At 42.1% G+C, this 19,623-nt stretch overlaps 1 protein-coding gene across 2 annotated transcripts in view; it reads left to right on the top strand.

The window, feature by feature from the left end:
• The window catches only part of ascc3 (activating signal cointegrator 1 complex subunit 3), a 131,612-nt gene that overhangs the window by 72,005 nt on the left and 39,984 nt on the right, over positions 1-19,623 (top strand). For both annotated transcript variants that reach the window (XM_084557524.1, XM_084557523.1), the window contains 3 exons: positions 6,979-7,155; positions 7,422-7,493; positions 10,705-10,839. In XM_084557524.1, the coding sequence (XP_084413650.1) occupies positions 6,979-7,155; positions 7,422-7,493; positions 10,705-10,839 (384 nt within the window). The remainder of the gene's footprint in view (positions 1-6,978; positions 7,156-7,421; positions 7,494-10,704; positions 10,840-19,623) is intronic.

Raw genomic sequence — 19,623 nt, forward strand, 5'->3', positions numbered from 1 at the left:
GGCAATATTGTGTTTTCTTAACTATTGCCGTGCTCGGGCACTATACACTGATCAGGCATAACATTATGACCACCTTCCTAATATTGTGTAGGTCTCCCTTGTGCCTCCAAAACAGCTCATCAGAGAATGGGCATGGGCCTTCTGAGGGTGTCCTGTGGTGTCTGTGAATGAGAATTTTGTTAGTGGGGGGGGTTTTGAGGGGAGGGGCCTCTGTGGATCATCCCACAGATACTTGATCAGTTTGGGATCTGGTGAATTTGGAGGCCAGGTCAACACCTTGTGCTGTTCTTCATGTTTTTTTAGTTGTTCCTAAAGTGTTTTTGTGTGTGTGCCTGTGTCAGGCTGCATCCTGCTGGGGATGGCTGCTGCCATCAAGGAGTGTCATTGCTATGGGGTGGGGGTGTCTGGTCTGGTCTAGGTGGGTGCTACATGTCTAAGTAACATCCACACCAATGAATGCCAGGTCCAAAGGTTTCCCAGCAGAACATTGAATTGTCGCAAGATGGTCAATGTTATTTACTTCTCCTGTCATTGGTCATAATGTTGTTGCGGATCGGTGTATATTACTTTGCAAGTGTCAAAACAGCAGCATAGCTTCTTCTACATCTAGCATATGTCAGATACACACAAATGCTTACATTGTGGAAAATGTTTCTGTCTTTTAACAGAATCCCTCTGTCAGGTAAATGGCCTCCTATTTCAAACTCTCTCTGTTTTTTTTTTTCTTAAAAATGTTTCATACCCAGGCTGATAATAACAGTTCTGACATCCCAGTGACACAGCCGGGCTTATTTTTTTTTCACTTAGTGTCTATTCCATCTCGTGTGCCTTCCCACCAGACATTCACTGTATTCAGACCATGAGCTCCACTTGTCTGAGGCAGTTGTTTTCACTTTATGCCCTTTGAGGCTACATCCATGTTGGATAGCTCTGAAAAATTAAGCAGTCCTCCTCCCGGCTTGGCAATGAATTCCGGTGGTTTTAAGCTTGCCATTTCGCCGCGGCCTTGATCTTTGGCCACACTGGGCGACGGCAGAAAAGGGTAATCAGAAACATGCAGTTTGAGTATTTTGTCCATTTTCTTTTCTGCAAAGATTTCAGATTATAAATTGTGAAGAGATGACCAGAGATGGGATGAACTTTTAATGAGCAGTGAGTAGAGCTTAGAGGTTGTTGTTGCAACAAAATGGTAACATGATGCATTGCTGTTACACAAAACTGTGTTAAATGTGAAAGAGAAGCTAATGCTCAGAATGTTTAGACCCTTTATTATATCATGTTATGAATTAATTCTGACAAATTAAAGCAATTTAGCATTAATTAGAAATATTTAGTCTGCAAAAAAACTAACAATATATGAAACACACTTCACATACTTGCACGTTAAGCTGCCTCAGGTCATCTCGGTACTAATTAAGATTAATTAATATATGAATAAAGATCTCTTGTCTTTTTGTTCCTTCTCACAGTATTGCGATATTTCAATAAAATGTCACCAAACACAGTTTAACAAATGTAAACATTGGCTCTGACAGGAGTAGTTGTGAACTACACCGATCAGCCACAACATTAAAACCACTGACAGGAGAAGTGAAGAACATTAACCATCTTGTGACAATACAATGTTCTGCTGGGAAACTTTTGGACCTGCCATTCATTGGTGTGGATGTTACTTAGACATGTAGCACCTACCTAGACCAGACCAGGCACCCCCACCCCACAGCAATGACACTCCTTGATGGCAGTAGCCATCAAGCCCAGCAGTTCTTTAGGAACGCTTTAGGAACAAGATGTTGACCTGGCCTCCAAATTCACTAGATCCCAAACTGATCAAGTATCTGTGGGATGAGGGACAGAGCCCCCCCCCCCCCCCCCCCCCAAAGGCCCCAAAGACCCCCACTAACAATATTCTGTTGCCAGACATGATCCGTGTGTATTCAGTGACTTGTAAATCAACATTTGGTGAACTAGTGGGTATTTCGGGCAGCGGGACGATTTATGTCAGATCATGTCCAAATAAACTACAGTTTGTATTGTTGCAACTAGTGTGTCTCCCTGAAGGGCCTTGTAATAGTTTTTGGACAACAATGGAGCTCTGCGGCACAAAGGAATACGATAGAGGAGGCTTACAGACTAACCCAGTACTTGTAAGGATCAATTCGTTGTTGGTTTTGATCTCTACATGGGGTTCATCGAAGAAGATGTTTATATAGAATATCACTAGCCTCGCACTCTGCGTGCTTCAGCAGCATTCTCAGCGTGTTAGCCCAGGCTGTGAAGTTAAATGTGGAAAAAGGATCACTGGGGAATAGGAGGGGCTCTTTTAAGAATGTTTGTTGTTTCTGTTTTGCTGAAAATAGATAAGTAATACATCGTATTTTACTTGCTAAATCTGTTTCTGTAGCGGGGACGGCAGGCAGAGCATGGAGTCAGTTTGCTTGAATAGAACACGCAAAGTACTCTCTCTGCCACTAATTACATCTGGATGTGAATGGCACAAGAGCCACATGTTTCTGTTGGTCTTTGTATGAAGATTTGTTTACAGCTCGTAGTCCACCCTTCAACAGAAAAAGCCCAGCAGACCCTCCTCCTCCTCCTCCTCCTTCTCCTCCTCCTCCTTCAGTTCCCAGTCCAATTATTGCCACACCTGACAGACTGCTATAATTGATTGTGCTGAAGGAATTACGGTGGTTGCTACTGATACGCTAGGTGCTTAAGTTCACATCCTCAGACGCATTAATATGGAAATCCCTGTAAACTAAATGATATTTGTCCCCCTTTTTATGCAAATGCTTCAGAACCGAGCCAGTTATCACTTTGATGTTTTGCTTGGAAGAGCTTTGGTTTCAGCCGCATTTTCTTGGCCGGCTGTAGTGCTACCAATTATGCACTACATTCAAGATAAAAGTCCCTCTAACCTTTATGACAAAAGCCTTTTAATGTTGCTCTGTTGTAGGGCTTCTTTTTCATGGTTTGGTATTTAAGAAGTATTTGTGCTCTACCTCAGCTTACAGATATGCCTTTTATAATTAGGCGCATTAGGTGGCTAAATACGCTTTTAAACGTCGCGGAACAAAAAAAAAAAAAAACAACGTTTTCTTGGTTACTCCAAACGGGCGTCGCTCAGGCAGTTGCAGAGATCCAGCAGTTAAAACACACTGCTGTTTGTATTTGTTCTTTGAGTAAAAGCCTTTTCTCCCATTGAAGTTTTAAGGCGCCGCCAGGCCCATAAGACACGCCTCTCTTGAAAGCTGCGCTGCTCGTCTTTCTGTATAAATGGTAAAACAGATGAGTGTGTGTAAAGTTCAAAGCGATTGCCCCTCCCTTTTAGCTGTGCAGACATTCCGAGTGTTGCTGTTTTGGTTTTTCAACCTGGGAGTCCGGGTCTTGCCAACAATGATTGCAGCAGCTTCAGGATCAGGTACAAGCAGCTGTTTGGAGCCCGCTGTGGACTTCCTGCACAAGCAGCAGAAAGACAAAGCTAGTGACCAGCTGGTGAACATAATGTAGAACCATATCTTCAAAGCCAAACGGAAAAATGTGTAAAATGTAAGTAAAAGTTTACCGCAATGATCAGTCAATATTTTTTGGAAAATACTGTATATTCTCAGTATCTGTGATGGTAAAGGGTTGCACAGGAGCCCATAGTAGGGGTAACTTCCACATCTGTTAGTGTAGCATCAGTGTCGTACAATATATACAAGGTTTTGCAGCAACATATGCTGCAATAATTTGTTGTCTGATGTACATTTGAGCAAAGAAAATAGTACCTCAGCATCTTTTCTCCTGCAGGGCCTTGCTTATTTTAACAAGACTCAACATTCTGCAGGTGCTACAACAGCATGGCCTTCTATTAAAGGAGTTCTGGGTGCTAAATTCACCTGCCTGCGGTCCAGACATGTTGCCCAACATTTGCCGCATTATGAAATGAAAAATCCAACAAAGCAGGACCATAATTATTGAGCAGTTGAATCCTACATCAACTAGGAATGTAAAAAACATTTCACCTTCAAACCTGCAGCACATTAGTGGTTTTATAGGAAGAGGTGATGAAGGAAATGGAACACATGTCCCTGGGCTAACATTTTTGAAATGAGTATACCAATACACCAACATACACCAATCAGCCACAACATCAAAACCATTGACAGGAGGAGAGAATAACATTGACCATCTTGTTATAATTCAGTGTTCTGTTGGGAAACTTTAGGACCTGGCATTCATTGCTGTAGTTGTTACTTAGACATGTAGCACCCACCAAGACCAGACCAGACACCCCCACCCCATAGCAATGACACTCCTTGATGGCAGCAGCCATCCCCAGCAGGATGCAGCCTGACACAGACACACACACAAAAACTTTTAGGAACAACTCAAAAAAATAAAAATATGAAGAACAGCACAAGGTGTTGACCTGGCCTCCAAATTCACTAGATCCCAAACTGATCAAGTATCTGTGGGATGATCCACAGAGGCCCCTCCGCTCAACCCATAGGACATTCTGCTGCCAGACACCACAGGACAACCTCAGAAGGCCCATGTCCATTCTCTGATGAGTCACAACTGTTTTGGAGTCACAAGGGAGACCTACACAATATTAGGAAGGTGGTCATAATGTTATGCTTGATCGGTGCATGGTGCACTTCACAGATCACCACATTGTCTTGACCGTTTTATTGCATTTTAATTATCATCATCTCTTTACCTACTCTGGGGTAACAGTAAATTCATCTGTTGATCACAGTTCAAATTGCAGAAACTTTCCTGAAACACGTATTCTTAATTTCTTGAAGAGAGAGGCAGGACAGTTCATATTTCCGTGAAGTACAAAGTAACGTAGACCGACTATTTGCATGTTGAATATAGTGCTCATCTGCAGCGTGGAGGATCAGTAGCGTTGCTGTGGATATGCCGTCTAGACCTTGTCCGCCGGTAGGGATTGGTTAGGTCTTATCTTGATGGGGTGGTTTGACAGGTGCTGCATCACATTAAAGGCCTTACCAATCTTTCTTGTCACTTCCAGCAGGAGGCTCACAGATAGGGCAGCCCACTCTCTCTCCCCCAACACCCCCCCGTAATTCTTTTCTCCTCTCGCCCACATTGATACACCGCATGCTGCGCTTTCTTCGAGTCTCAAAGACATTAAAGGCAGTGGGCGTGATCATTTATTTTGTCACAGGAAGGACGCAGACCCTGATGCTACCTTCTTTGTTTCGATCACGTGCCTGTGTTTTCTCAATTTAATACTTTTCTTTACCCTGAAATCCCCTAAAAATTCTTAACTTTGGTTTTGCTGACAGACTTTAATCCTTTTATTTATTTATTTTTTTATCCAGTTCAATTTAACTTTATTTAAATAGTGTGCAGAGTTTATTTTTCAGTCATTCATGTACATTGAGGTATATCTCCCTATTTTAATGATTGTCATTGCTCGTGTATTACTTAAAAACACCTCCTGCAAAGATTTCTTGTGGCCCATATAGCGCCAATTCCTTGAGGAATTTTATTTCGACTAAAGTGTTGACGTTCTTCTATTATCTGTGCGTTATTCTTCAGTTAACAGTGCGGACATGTCTAGTACACAAGTGTAAATCAGGATATCCTTAACGTTGGTGTGTAGTGGACCTTGTAATCTGGGCGCACTCCATTAAGTCTTCTCAGATTCTCTCACCACACAAGAAACAGCTTCCTCCCCGCTCTCCCTACAACCATACAACCCATATCCATTGCACAAGCCACTTTCAGCCGAGATAGACACTTGCACGACGAATATTGCACAATTTTCTGTACAGTTTTTTTAGAAACATATTTATATAATTTACCTATTTATAGATATTTTGCATCTGTGGCGATTGTGAACCCTTTAGCACTGGCTTTAGTACCCATTCTAGCAAAAATAACACTCATTCTGTATATACATCAATAATGATATGCACTCTAGTTAAATCGTGTAGCCACAGTTAGCTATCCTGTGTAGCTTCTGTATTCTGCATCCATTCTGTTTAGATGATCTCTTTGCATTCTGTGTTGTACTACACTATATTGCCAAAAGTATGCAGTATGCACTCACCCATTGAAATAATTGAATTCAGGTGTTCCAATCGCTTCCATGGCCCCAGGTGTGTAAAATGAAGCAACTCGGTATGCAGACTGGTTCTACAGATATTTGTGAACGAACGTGTCGCTCTCAGGAGCTCAGTGAATTCCAGTGTGGCGCTGTGATAGGATGCCACCTGTTTTGGAGATTTTGGACAATTCCGTCCTCCAAACTTTGTGGGAACAGTTTGAGGACGGCCCCTTCCTGTTCCAACATGACTGCGCAACAGTGCACAAAGCAAGACCCATAAAGACATGGATGAGGGAGTTCGGTGTGGAAGAACTTGACTGACCTGCACAAAGTCCTGACCTCAACCCGATAGAACACCTTTGGGATGAGTTAGAGCGAAGACTGCGAGCCAGGCCTTCTCATCCAACATCAGTGGTCAAAAATTCCCATAATCACACTCCTAAACCCTGTGGAAAGCCTTCCCAGAAGAGTTGAAGCTGTTATAGCTGCAAAGAATTGGCCGACGTCACATTAAACCCTATGGATTAAGAATGGGATGTCACCTAAATTCATATGTGTGTAAAGGCAGATGAGTAAATACCTTTGGCAATACAGTGTGTGTTGTAGTGGTGATTGACAGAGTAGTGCAGCAGTAGTTGCAGTTACAGTAGTTATTGTGTGTCTCTTCTCAGCATATTTGTAGCACATTGGGACTAGGAGAAACAGTATTTCACACCTCTGTAAGTTTTTCTTAACATATTGTGGAAGTGACAACAAACACGACTTGAATCTCAAATCCCAAAGCACACATGGCATTTTCTGGCTCTGATCTGCAAGTTAAGAGTGGGAACAGATTGCACAACGTAGCCACTTACCTCTTTTTCCTCCATAAATGCATGCATAAAAAAAATGTGTTGTTATCTTCGGCTTAGGTGGAGTCCACCCAGAGCATGATCCGGATCCTGGGACTTTCAGCAACCCTGCCCAACTACCTGGATGTTGCCGCCTTCCTGCATGTCAATCCCTACATCGGCCTCTTTTTCTTTGACAGTCGCTTCAGACCGGTACCCCTTGGACAGACCTTCGTTGGCATCAAATCCACCAACAAGGTAAAGGAGCAATTTACAAACCAAAGGGTTAGGTAATGTCTGCTTGAAGAGGTAGCTTTGTTCCTCAAGGTGATACATGCATACGATATATGAAAGATGATGAAAATCTGCTACATCAGCCTGTTGTATAACTGTCTGATTTTACACTTACACGTCAGTGGGAGTTGGTGAAAATAAACTTCAGCGCAGTAAAGCCAAAGATAGATTTGAGGTTATTTAACAGTTGACGATGTTAATTGTTCACTGTGATTTTGTGTCCTGTTCAGATCCAGCAGATGCACGACACGGAAGAAGTTTGTTACAACAAAGTTCTTGAGCAGGTTAAAGCAGGACATCAGGTAAGGGGTTTCTGTCTGTATGTCTGAATTTAATAAGAATCCACCACTTATGCCAAAAACATTTAAAACACACATGGTAGTGAGAAAGGTTTGTGTTATTAGTGTTAAGACTGTATTGTAGATTGGTGGCAAATTACATCTCAGTCTACCTCCCCTGTTCCTTTACTCCTCTTTCAAATCATCTGTCTTCTCCGGCTAAAATGTGGACCTTGTTGTCCTCAAAGGCGTGTCCTAAGACAACAGCGTCCACAATTTGGGTAACACCCACAGATGTGCCTATTTAAACGCCAACTCCCAACCAGTCCTTTAGAACTGAAGAAGCTACTTGGATGAAACGTCTTCAAGAAACTCTACATGTCCAGTTGCCTGTCTTTAGCGTTTCTTGGGTTTTTCATAGTCACAGTCCATCCACTTACCCCAAATTCACACAATATTTACCTCTTTTTCCTCCTTCTTGTATATATTCCATCTTAATGTATAATTTCAAAATTAACTCCCCTACTTTTCCCAAAATTAAGCATCCCTTCGATGTTCTCCCATCGTTTGCCTTCAAGTCTCTACGTCTCAGTTACAAGTGTCTAGTGAAGACCTCATTGATTACTCCATATTCATCCATATTAATTTCCGGAAGCTCTTCAACTTATGTCTTCTCCAAGAGGTCCCCTTTCCCGAGCTGTCCTATTTAGAATAAACCCTGAAATGTATGCAATCCAGCGTCGTACCTTACTAGCAGCTTTCAGGTGATGTACTTTGATTATTTCAACGCTCTTATCCCAAACCCCTCCTCATACCGTCACACTTTAGAATTGACTGAATCCAAGACTGTGCATTGGTTGGAGTAGAACGATAGCGATGGTGCAATCAACAGAATACATCTTTAATACAGCTCCTGTTTTCCAAGAAAATATTTCTCTGAACTTTTTCAAGAACGGAAACTCAATATGGTTTTTTTTTGTGAACTTTTTTGGATTGAACATCTGCTATCTAGTCTCTGAAGTCCTTATCTCCCCCAGTGTTACCCTTCGGTTCCTTCTGCTTCCTTCTCCCATCTACCCACCACCGCCCTCCAACTCATTCTGCTTCCACTCTACAGCCTCACGATGCCTATTGGGAATGCGAGAGTTGTGAATTCAGACTTTACCGTTTAGCTCCCATCTGCTACAGGAGTTGAGTTCCCTATTGAAGCGCTGTTGTTATCCTCTCCGCATCGTTTTACTGCAAGTCCACACACAAACACACACACAAACCATTTTTCTTGCTTTTTGTCCCCATTCTCTCTTGCCTATTCTCTCCCGTAGAGACACACTTAATATGTTGCCCTTGAGAACTTGCAAGCCAGTTTGATTTTGCTCGACTGACAACTTTTTTTAAGTTTGTGTCTTGGAACAAAATAACGCTCCGCTGCGGCTTGTAGGTTGAGCCGCTGAGTCCGCGCCTCGGCAGGGAAGGCCTCTTCCTCGCCTCAATATTAAATTGTCAAGAAGTGGCTGTGACATATATTAATTTCATCTGGGAGGTCGTGATGGATGAAATTTTCTTTATGATTTTCCCACCGTCCTCCTGGTGGGAACGTGCTGCCAGAGAGAAGTTTAATAAGGTGAGAAGCCGGCTGTTACTGCCGGCAACATTTCCACACAGCTCAGTGGTGCTGATAAAACACCTTCGATAAATAACATTTGCTGCGGCGGTCTCATCCCTGTGTGTTTTGAGCGTACGCACAGCTGGCTGCTGCATGTGCCTGCACACATGACAATATATATCAGTCCTCAGACAGTTACAATTACAGTCTTTCACTGAATTAGGTAAATTAAAGAATTTTAAAGTAGGCCTTCTGTTGTTTCTAGATGCACCACTTAAAAGCAACTGCTGCCAGTATTTTCTAGTGCACATAAATAAATAACAGAAACACATATTGTATGCACAGTATGCAAATGTATGTCCCTTTGTCGTCATTGGAAGCATGATGTAAGTCATCTGTCCACTATCAGGAATAAACTAGAATAAATGTTTTAGTGTTCATTAAAGCACCTGGGTATTGTTTTAAGACAGACTTGAAAAGTGTGCATACATTTCAATAAATTTATCTTGACCTGGAAGGCAAAAATGTTGCATAAAGACAAAGCACAGACTGCCGTAATAATGCAGATATTGGATTTAGCAACCATTAGCAGCAGCCTGTTCAGTTTATGTACAAGAAAACTAAACATAAGCTGTTGAGACGTTGCTTTCTATGGACAAATGTACGTAAGATTAAATAAAGTATCAGCGAATAAAACTAATATATGGTATACAGTTGACTTTCAGTCCAACTTTGCTAGCTAGCTCTTATAAAGTTAAGCTAATTCACATTACGTCTGGATTCTTTTCCTCTGGGTTTTGACCACTTTTCTTTAAATAATTGTAAATCTCCATCGTCCATTAGCTACATGAGAGGGAGGGAAAGGTGTTTTCAGACGAGCAATAGGAAAAACAACGCAAACACAACGTTGTTTGAAAGGTGCGGAAATATTTCCAATCCGTTATGGGAACATGGCGGAGCAAATTAGACCCTGGCGGGGTATGGGAAACACTGGACTAATTAAAACCAATTGATATGATTTCCATAGGTGTGTCCATAATCTGAACTACCTTCCTATAGATCAGGGGTGTCAAACATATGGCCCGAGGGCCAAAACCATCCCACCAGAGGGTCCATCTGGTGCAAAAAATTACATATTACCTGAAGACACTAAGTTTTAGTAAAAGTTGTAACACGACACTGAACTAAATGTGGCGAAATTGCACTTATTCTTTTAAAGAAATTTCAAGTTGTTCATAAAATGTTTTGCTAAGGGATAGTTCATAATTTACTTGTTCTTCGTTGCACTAAAATACAATTGAAACTTGAACATGTATCAATATTATATTAACTACTTAAAATAGACACGTATGTTAGTGTTTTAGTTTGGCACAAGTCCCACCCACTAACATGGAGGGGGTGGGGCTTATGACCTATACTGCAGCCAGCCACCAGGGGGAGCTCTACTTGCTTTGGCTTCACTTTTGAGGAGTAGTTCTGCCGTCCCATCTTTATACAGTCTATGGTCCGGCCCACTTGAGATCGTATTGGTCTGTATGTGGTCTCTGAACTAAAATGAGTTTGACACTCCTGCTATAGACGTATGTGTTGATGTTATTAACTTTTGTTCCACCCTGTGTCTTTGTGTCTAAGGTGATGGTGTTTGTGCACGCTCGTAACGCCACCGTGAGGACAGCTATGGGGCTAATCGAGATGGCAAAGAACCATGGAGAAATATGTTTCTTCCAACCAGACCAGAGTGCAGACTATGGCCAGTGTGAGAAACAGGTAAAAAAAAATATATATATATATAAAAATATTTCACTCTAACTGAAGTCATTCTGATCAGAGATTCCAACTTAACCAAATACAATAATCTACATGCCCTCAAAAGACGTGTGCAAGATGTTTCTGTCTGTTGTGGAGCGCTGAATCTGTCTGTGAATACAACAGAAGAGTTTGTTTTCTTTGCTGCTGACTTTATTGACACCAGTGAATTCAATAGAAAGAGATGACCGAGATGGAAACATGCCTTTCAGCAGCGGAGCCCGCATTGCTTCTGGCTTTGTTAATCCTTTTCAAACTCTTTTTTTGAACAACTTTCTCTTTTGCTGCTGTTCTGTCTGGTACAGTTGTGTCTCTCTGGCAAACATGGGCAGAAAGAATGTATTTATTCTAACCAGGAACAAACAATCAGATCAAGTGTTTACATGGAAACAAAGACTAAATATTTTGCTATTCCCTCGCAATCTGATCGTTAATTTCTTCGGATTGTGCCAAATCAGGACAGATCGTGCCAGTCTGCTCCAACTGAGGCGTTTTCTTTTGTTGTTCGGGTAGGGCTGTTATTCTGATTATTAGCAGTTTGCGAGGCGTTATCTTCTTTCAGAAGATGAGATCTATGTTAGCGTTTTTACAGCATTTTGCAAGAATCTCCTACACTCATCTGAGAAGCCGCTGCAAGTGAATTCCTTATTCCGTCAGAAGATTTGACAGGACAAGTCGTCATTGTAGCCTTTCACCACGCGCATGTACGCAAAAGATTAAAAACGACGGGGTTAGCACTGTCAGAGCGTGTGATGAGGTATTTTTAGATTAATCATTTCAGCATTTTCCAAGTTCAAGAGCTGAGGCAAAACAGTGTATCAGCACATCAAAAGAAATGTAATGCTGGCTGCAAGACTACCTAGATGGGAAAAAAAAAAATATTTTTATAATGTTTTTTTGCTGGTACTTTATCCCCCAGAAAATAATTTGTAAAAACAACAAAAAAAAAAAATGGCAAAAGAAAGAAGTGTGTACCTTTATTTCAAAAAGCAACAATGCCGAAGACTTGTGCTGTTCAAATGATCGCACTTCCATTCAGACAGCAGATACCTGGAGTGATATCAGTTTATTTTAATATAGTTTTTACGACCACCTTTGTGTAGGTCTCCCTTGTGCCTCCAGAACAATTGTAACTCATCAGAGAATGGACATGTGTATGTCTGTGCCAGGCTGCATCCTGCTGGGGATGGCTTCTGGCTATGGGGTGGGGGTGTCTGGTCTGGTCTTGGTGGGTGCTACATCCACACCAATGAATGCCAGGTCCAAAAGTTTCCCAGCAGAACATTGGATTGTCACAAGATGGTCAATGTTAGTCACTTCCCCTGGTCATAATGTTATGCCTGATCGGTGTATCCTTTACTGGACTGTAGCCTACTCCTCTTAAGGTATGGCTTGTAACTAGGAGATGCTTCACTCCATGTCTAGAATAAACTTAACTGTGTAGTTAGAGGCGTGCTGAAATGTTGATTTGCAATGTTGGGAATCTATGGTGACAGGTTAGCGTAGCCCGCTAGTGTTGCCTTGATTAGCTTGCCAGCTAATGCAGTTTATACAATACAAATCGTCTCTAGAGGCTTTACAGAACTCAGCCCTTTTAACAGGGAGAAACTTTGAGCAGAACCTTTCCGGGTAGAGACAGAAAAAGAGAAAGAAGAGAGCAGCAAGGAGGAATGACATGAGCATACATCTGACTAAATCATACATGTAGAATCTAATTGTGATACACGCAAAAGTACAAGATGTAGCTGATGATGCGTGTTACATGAAAGATTGAAGATGAATATAAACCAGAGCACAGGAGCCTATAGCTGTCAGTGACAGTAGTAGTTCTATAACAGGTGAATTGGCTGCTATAGTGATTGAATACAAGAGGCATCATAGGCAGGTTGGAGAATTATGCATTCAGGTAGGAGTGGATAACTGCAGGCCATGAAGACTGGGCAGGCTGATGAGACAAGGACCACAGATGAGCAGTAATGCAGCTCCGCAGATCAGAAACACACAGCTCCAGGCCGGAGACGCTCACAAGAAGACTGAGTCACTAGTCCTATGCTCCTAGGATGTGTGGGTCCATGTTTCTTTTACCTCTGAAGGCATTTTAGAAATACACCAAAATGTTCCACACACAATATGGAACGAAGCGACGGCACATGGAACAAGAGCATGCTTTTTTTTTTTGTCAGTTCGTCATTAAATTACTGTAATGACGCTAATATTGGACGTAACAACAATTGGCAGCAGCCTGTGACGTATATATATATACATGAATACTAAACATTCATTCATTCATTCATCTTCTCTACCCGCTTATTCCTGTTAAGGGTCGCAGGGGTCTGCTGGAGCCTATCCCAGCTGTCGAATACTAAACATGATGTATGTAAACTATTAACTAATTTAACTGTGCTAGCTAGCTCGTATGAAGTTAAGCTAGTTCACGTTACATCTGGAGTCTTCCTCCAGCTTTTGGCCAACTCTCTTAAAATAATTTTAAATGGTTTAAAACATTGCGATTGACCGGTAGATCACAAAGGTAGTGCGGTTAGATCGCGTGAATTTGAAAACATGTTTTAGATGTTAGTCTGTCGCAACTCCAGAACGAATACCAAGACGAATTTTCATCTTCCAGCCATTCACAAAATCAACGACTCCAGACTACTGCCTTTCTTAAAAGGACAGCCACATTTTTCTAAAAGTGCAGTGCATCAATTTTTCTGTAGCAACAATTAATATGACTTAGGGTAGGTATATATATACACACACATGTAGGTAAAATCACTTTGACTTTTGACTGTAAAAATATCCTGCAAGCCAAAAAAGTGCGGGCACCTCTGGTCTAAAAAATCAAAAGCACAAATACTGAATTTGAAACAGTGGCATTAACGTCCATTTTTAATAGCTTCACACGCTACGTGAGTCCCGTACGTTGTCCGTGCCGTTTTCTCCGTAAGGTTAAATTCAGTACAGAGCATAGACAGTATAAAGATATTTATTCAGCCTATGGTACAGAGCAGGTGAGCGCAGGTGTGTGTTTGGGGGGGGGGGGGGGGGGGGCAGCTTTGGGGAGCAATAGGAAAAACACAACACAAGCACAACGTCGTTTAAGACATGCAAAAACATATTTCCGATGAGACGAGCCGCCATGGGATTAACATTGTATTGGAAACCACGAAGACCTTTTGTACAATACATTAGGAAAATGATTTGCAACCACAGACAGGAAAGTTAGCAAATTCACATTTTCTGCATGTTTAAAGTTTGTTTTAGACACTAAATACCTACACCTCATTATCACTGCTGCTTTAAATATAGTTTTGATCCTGCAGTGCATGTGTGCGCAGGTGTGAAAGCAGAACCCCCGATAGCGAGTTTGTGCGTCCCGTGTAATTAATGGTCTCTGTGCTGGGAGAGCACGCAGAGGTGGGGCTACATTCTCCCTCAGAGGACGGTCAGTCAGACTCCGACTCCCATATTTAAATCTCCGGCAACAGAAGGCAGAGTGATAAATTTAGTAACCTTTTCCTGTTCCCCCGGGCTGAGCCAAGATTGATGCGCCTCTAATCTTCTCTCTATTTAAATGGGGTATGTATACAAATCAGATCACTTTTCATGCTTTCGGAAAACTGGAAATAGAGACAAGAGATTACGTCGGGGGAGGCGTGCGGGCGAGGGGGGGGACTAGAAATGGTGCGGCCTGGTTAGTGTTTGAAACAGTACTTTAAAAGCAATCGTGCAACTGTCCCTACACTTCATGTACACGGAGGAATCTTGTTGTGTATGCACTAACTGTGAATTAATTCACTCCTAGCTCTGCTGCCTGTGTCCCAACATAATCAGTATTATCCACTCCATTAGTTCATCTTTGAGTGTTTGTCAGTCCGGCCTGCTCTGGCAGAGGAAGGGGGCATCGGGCTGACTCTACTCTAAGCCCACACAGAGATAATGCACTGCTTATTTGCACTCTGGAAATTGCCCCGCATTAATATTTATAGGTGTTTTTTAATCTCCAATATGCATATGCAGTGAAATAAAGCCCTTTTAAGGTCAGTCATATAATTTAGCGTTTATTTATCCAGCTTTAAAACTCGCTCTGTTTTTCTCCCTCCTGTCCGTGTTATTCAATTGGCTTTATCTCCAGGGTTAGAGAGGCTGTCAATCAAGCTTAGATATCTGAATACACCCACTAGAGCCAATTTCTGCTAAATACAGTTCTTGGAGAGTTGATTATAAGGTGCTCTCGAGTTAAAAAAAAAGGACAATTTCGACATGAAAACTCTCTCGAAATGGACATTTTACAGAATCTATGCGATTTCAGTTAAGACTAGCTGGTTTTCTGCTGCTTTGGATCATTATGCCACTGAAAAGAGCCACGTCTGTCGCATCAGCTGGCTTCAGTTTCTTTCCGTTTGCATCCAGAATCCCTCTGTACACTTTAAGATCCAAGTTGAACCATCAGAACCCTGTTGAATTTGGACTCACCTATAGAGAATACATATTTTCAAGGCTTCTTCCTGTGCATATTCTTCTGTAAATTGATTTAAAATTTATTTATTTATTTATTTTTCCCCCCAAACACCTTTTTTTTTTTCATTTTTTTTTTTATTTATTACCCATACTTCCTCTGCATTAACATTTAATACAGAATCCCTGTATTTCCGGTTTACATTTGCACTTTAGACACTTTACTCATACAGTCATGTTTAAATCCTCCATGGACAGTTTGGATAGTTAATACATTTATGGCATAGTTTTATTAATGTTCTATTTTTTGTTCCTTAAATGTGTCTTGTACTTGCACGTCATGCTGCTCACTTTAAATTGCCCCCCGGCGAGAAATAAAGTTTTCTGAATCTGATCCTGAATCTAAATGTAGTCCTGCCGTGTCAAACTCTCTATACCGAGACTCCCTAATAGTATTTCAGGGATTAACTACGTTGTGTCTGGTCATTCTGGTTGATCTAAGAATTGATCCTTGCTGTTAATGCCTGCATTTCTTAATTTTATTTAAACATATGCAGTGAGCTGCTGGTCCTCCTGGGTCTTTTCTTTTTTGCCAAGTTTAGGCAAAACTTTTAGACCTTATAACAAATTGTAGAGGTGTGGTGGTTAGCGCTGAGGTATGAACGCTTCCAGGCTTCAAGTTATAATCTGAGCTTTGTGCAGGCCTCTAAAACGTCCATCGGAGATAAGTAATACATAAATAATAACTTAAATTGTGTGCTTTCAGTGAGTGAATGAGACTTTGCAGCTTGTTCCCGAAATTTGTTTCACATTTCCAAGTTCCCACGTCCAGATGCACACACAAAAAAAACGGAAATCAGTTAGACTCAGTAGCTTTCTACTGCACCCTAAATGATATCGATGTTGATTTGCATACGAAGGGCAGCACAGTGGAGCGGTGGTTAGCACTGATGCCTCACAGAGAAGAAGAAGGTTCCAGGTTTGAAATCCATGGGCCGACTGGGGCCTTTCTGTGTGGAGTTTGCATGTTCTCCCTGTGTCTGCGTGGGTTCTCTCCGGGTACCCCAGCTTCCTCCCACCGTCCAAAGACATGCTGGTTAGGTTAACTGGTGATTCTAAATTGGCCGTAGGTGTGAGTGTGACTGGTTGTCTTTCTCTTATTGTTAGCCCTGAGATAGACTGGAGACCTGTCCTGGGTGTACCCCGCCTCTCGCCCGATGACAGCTGGGATAGGCTCCAAAATATAGACGATTGAAGCTTGAATTCTTTTGGCTCATCTGAAGTTTAAACTCTCAGAGCTGACATCACAGCTGCTCTTAACTAACTGGGTCTGACTTGTGGAATTATATTATTGTACTTACTTGTACAGCAGGCCGCGCATGAACGACACTGTTTCATGTCACCCAACGATTACTGACACGATATATCAGTCAAAGTTTGGCTTTGCTAACAGTGAGAGAGTAATGGAGAACATCAGCAGCCCTTGGATAAATGCATTCAGCTAATGTTGAGTGGAAATGACTGAAATATGTAATAAAATAAAATCTTTCAGGAGTGATTCTTTGAACCCTTTGCAGCATTAAAGACATATTAAAACAGCCGTAACTTATAGATATTAATCACATTATTAAATACGGATTTGAGGCTGCAAATGGTTTAAATCTCAGACTTAAAGTGATGCACACTGTGTGCAGGAAACCATCTGACCGAAGCTCCTACCTGGAGGTATTATATTCAAAACCCTATCTGATTTCCAGTTTCCCCTAAATCCAGTCTCTCCCCTCTTCATCCTTCTCTTCTTTTTGTCCTTTTCTCCCCCCCTCCGGTTCTCAGCCATGAAACCATGCGGCTGTTGCCAGAGAAAAAAGGGTGGATTTACTGTGGAGGACAAGAGACACCTTGTGGTCCCTTGGGCAAATGACACAAATCATTTTACGGACCTGTCACGGTTTATTGAGGGCTGCGAGCACCTCTCACACCCTCCCGCAGCTTCAAGAATTCAAAGATGTGTCTGCTGAAGTAGGGATTCAGTCTCCTTAAAATAAAAAAAGGATTGTTAATTTGGTGATGATGCAAAGCTGGAGATAGACAGAACAAATACTTGACTTTTCTTGAAAGGACATCTTTCCCTTTAAACTCATTTTTGTGCAGCTTTCATGTCATTTTGTTTGATACCCTGATGCAGGGACACTGATGCCTCCGAGTGCGAAAGCCTCCGGGGACTCCACAGCAGCACCAGACTTATCTCATTAATGTCTCTGTTTTCTTTCATTTGGTGCTATTTTTACGAGTCCGGTCCACTGCTGGTCCTTTTCGCTGTGTCAGATCTGTGACAGCCTGTCACCGCGCTGCTGTACCGGCTCCCCAAATGCACTAATCAACAACGAGCTGCACCTCAAAGGCTGATGGAAATGGGAGTGACACGGCGGAGTGACAAACAACGCGTGCCACAAAAAAAAAAAAAAACAGCTGCCTCAAATAGAAGGGCAGCTTTGTAGAACGGCGGGCCGACGTGGAGAAAACTGTGCGGAGTGTGAAGTACTTCTCCCTCCAGTCTGGCTATTCCGCTACAGCTCATCTGCAGTCTCATAGCCTCAGGGAGCAGCCTTGCATGTTATCGTGGTACTGCATAGCAAGTCCATTTTCCTCTTTAATTGCTTCTTCATCAGCGTTAAAACAGCTGACTGGAGTGTTAACTGTTCGGCTGTGCCACCCACCACGTCCAAGAACAAAGGACTGGTAACACACTCCAGCCTTTTCTTCTGTCAACTCAAACAACGGCAAACATCAGCAAACAAATCCAGTTGACATTCTTACTTCCTTTACTACAGCCGTGTTAAACTTTAAAATTGCAGAAACGGGATCTCTGGATGCGGCCGCATTATGTATGCGTCTTTGCCGAGGCTCATTTGCATCTTTGTCGCAGTTTAGATGTCCTCTGGAAGAATTTCAAAAGAGGAGCATCTTGGACAGCGTTTCTTTTTTTTCAGCAAAGATATTCCTGCAGTTTTATAGAGATGTTTTGATGACATTTTGTCCTTGTTTTTATTCTGTACACTGATCTGCCACAACATTATGACCACTGACATTGAAAACCATCTTGCGACAATTCAGTGTTCTGCTGGGAAACTTTTGGACCTGGCATTCATTGGTGTGGATGTTACTTAGACATTGAGCAACCACCTAGACCAGACCAGGCACCCCCACCCCATAGCAATGACACTCCTTGATGGCAGCAGCCAACCCCAGCAGGATGCAGCCTGATACAGACGCGCACACACAAAAACGCTTTAGGAACAACTAAAAAAACATGAAGAACAGCACAAGGTGTTGACCTGGCCTTCAAATTCACTAGATCCCAAACTGATCAAGTATCTGTGGGATGATAAACAGAGGCCCCTCCCCTCAAAGGCCTCTCCCCTCAAAGGCCCCTCACTAACAACATTTTGATGCCAGAAACCACCAGAAGGCCCATGTCCATTCTCTGATGCAGGGGTGAATGGACATTTCTTACGAAAAAGAAATGCAATTTCTGTTTAGTTCTAGGTTTCAGTGTCATGTCCACAACTCTTACTAAATCTGTGTGAACCCTAGGAATAGCAGTTACTTTTATTGGAAAAATTTAAATGAATGTCTCCTATGTAATTTTTGCAATTCGCAAATTCATCTCGCGGGCCAGATTAGACCCCCTGGCGGGCCGGTTTTGGCTCCCGGGCCATATGTTTGACACGTATGCTCTGATGAGTCACAACTGTTTTGGAGGCACAAGGGGGACCTACACAATATTAGGAAGGTGGTCATAATGTTATGCCTGATTGGTGTATCTGTAATTTCCTTGCTTTTTATAGAATCGCCGTACTAGAGATGTATTCTACTAGTCTACTAACTGAAAAGAAGAACACCAGTACAGATAAAACTGATGTGCATGGGCTTATCAATATTATATTTTGGCACATCGGTATGATTGAATCAGTCAGTTAGATGCTTATTTATTAGGTCTGTTTGGTTGTTTGCAGCCGTAGTGTAGTCAGATTTATAACTCAACGACCCGTTTGTCACTCATCATCTTGTTTAAGCTGGCAACATTTGGCTTGACTAGAATTTCCTTACAAATAGCTCACAAAAACTGAAATACACAGCTGCAACAGAGAACAGTTTTCAGAGATGTGCAAAATGTGGCTTTGCAGGTATGTCTAGCAGATGCCCCCCCGTAGAAGGAACTAAAATAGACGGGCTCGTTCGGAGAAAGAGGCCGATCATGATGGCAAAGTGCAGTGGAGTAGGTTT

The sequence above is a fragment of the Chelon labrosus genome, assembly GCF_963514085.1.
Source record: "Chelon labrosus genome assembly, chromosome: 12".
NCBI classification, from domain to species: Eukaryota; Metazoa; Chordata; class Actinopteri; order Mugiliformes; family Mugilidae; genus Chelon; species Chelon labrosus.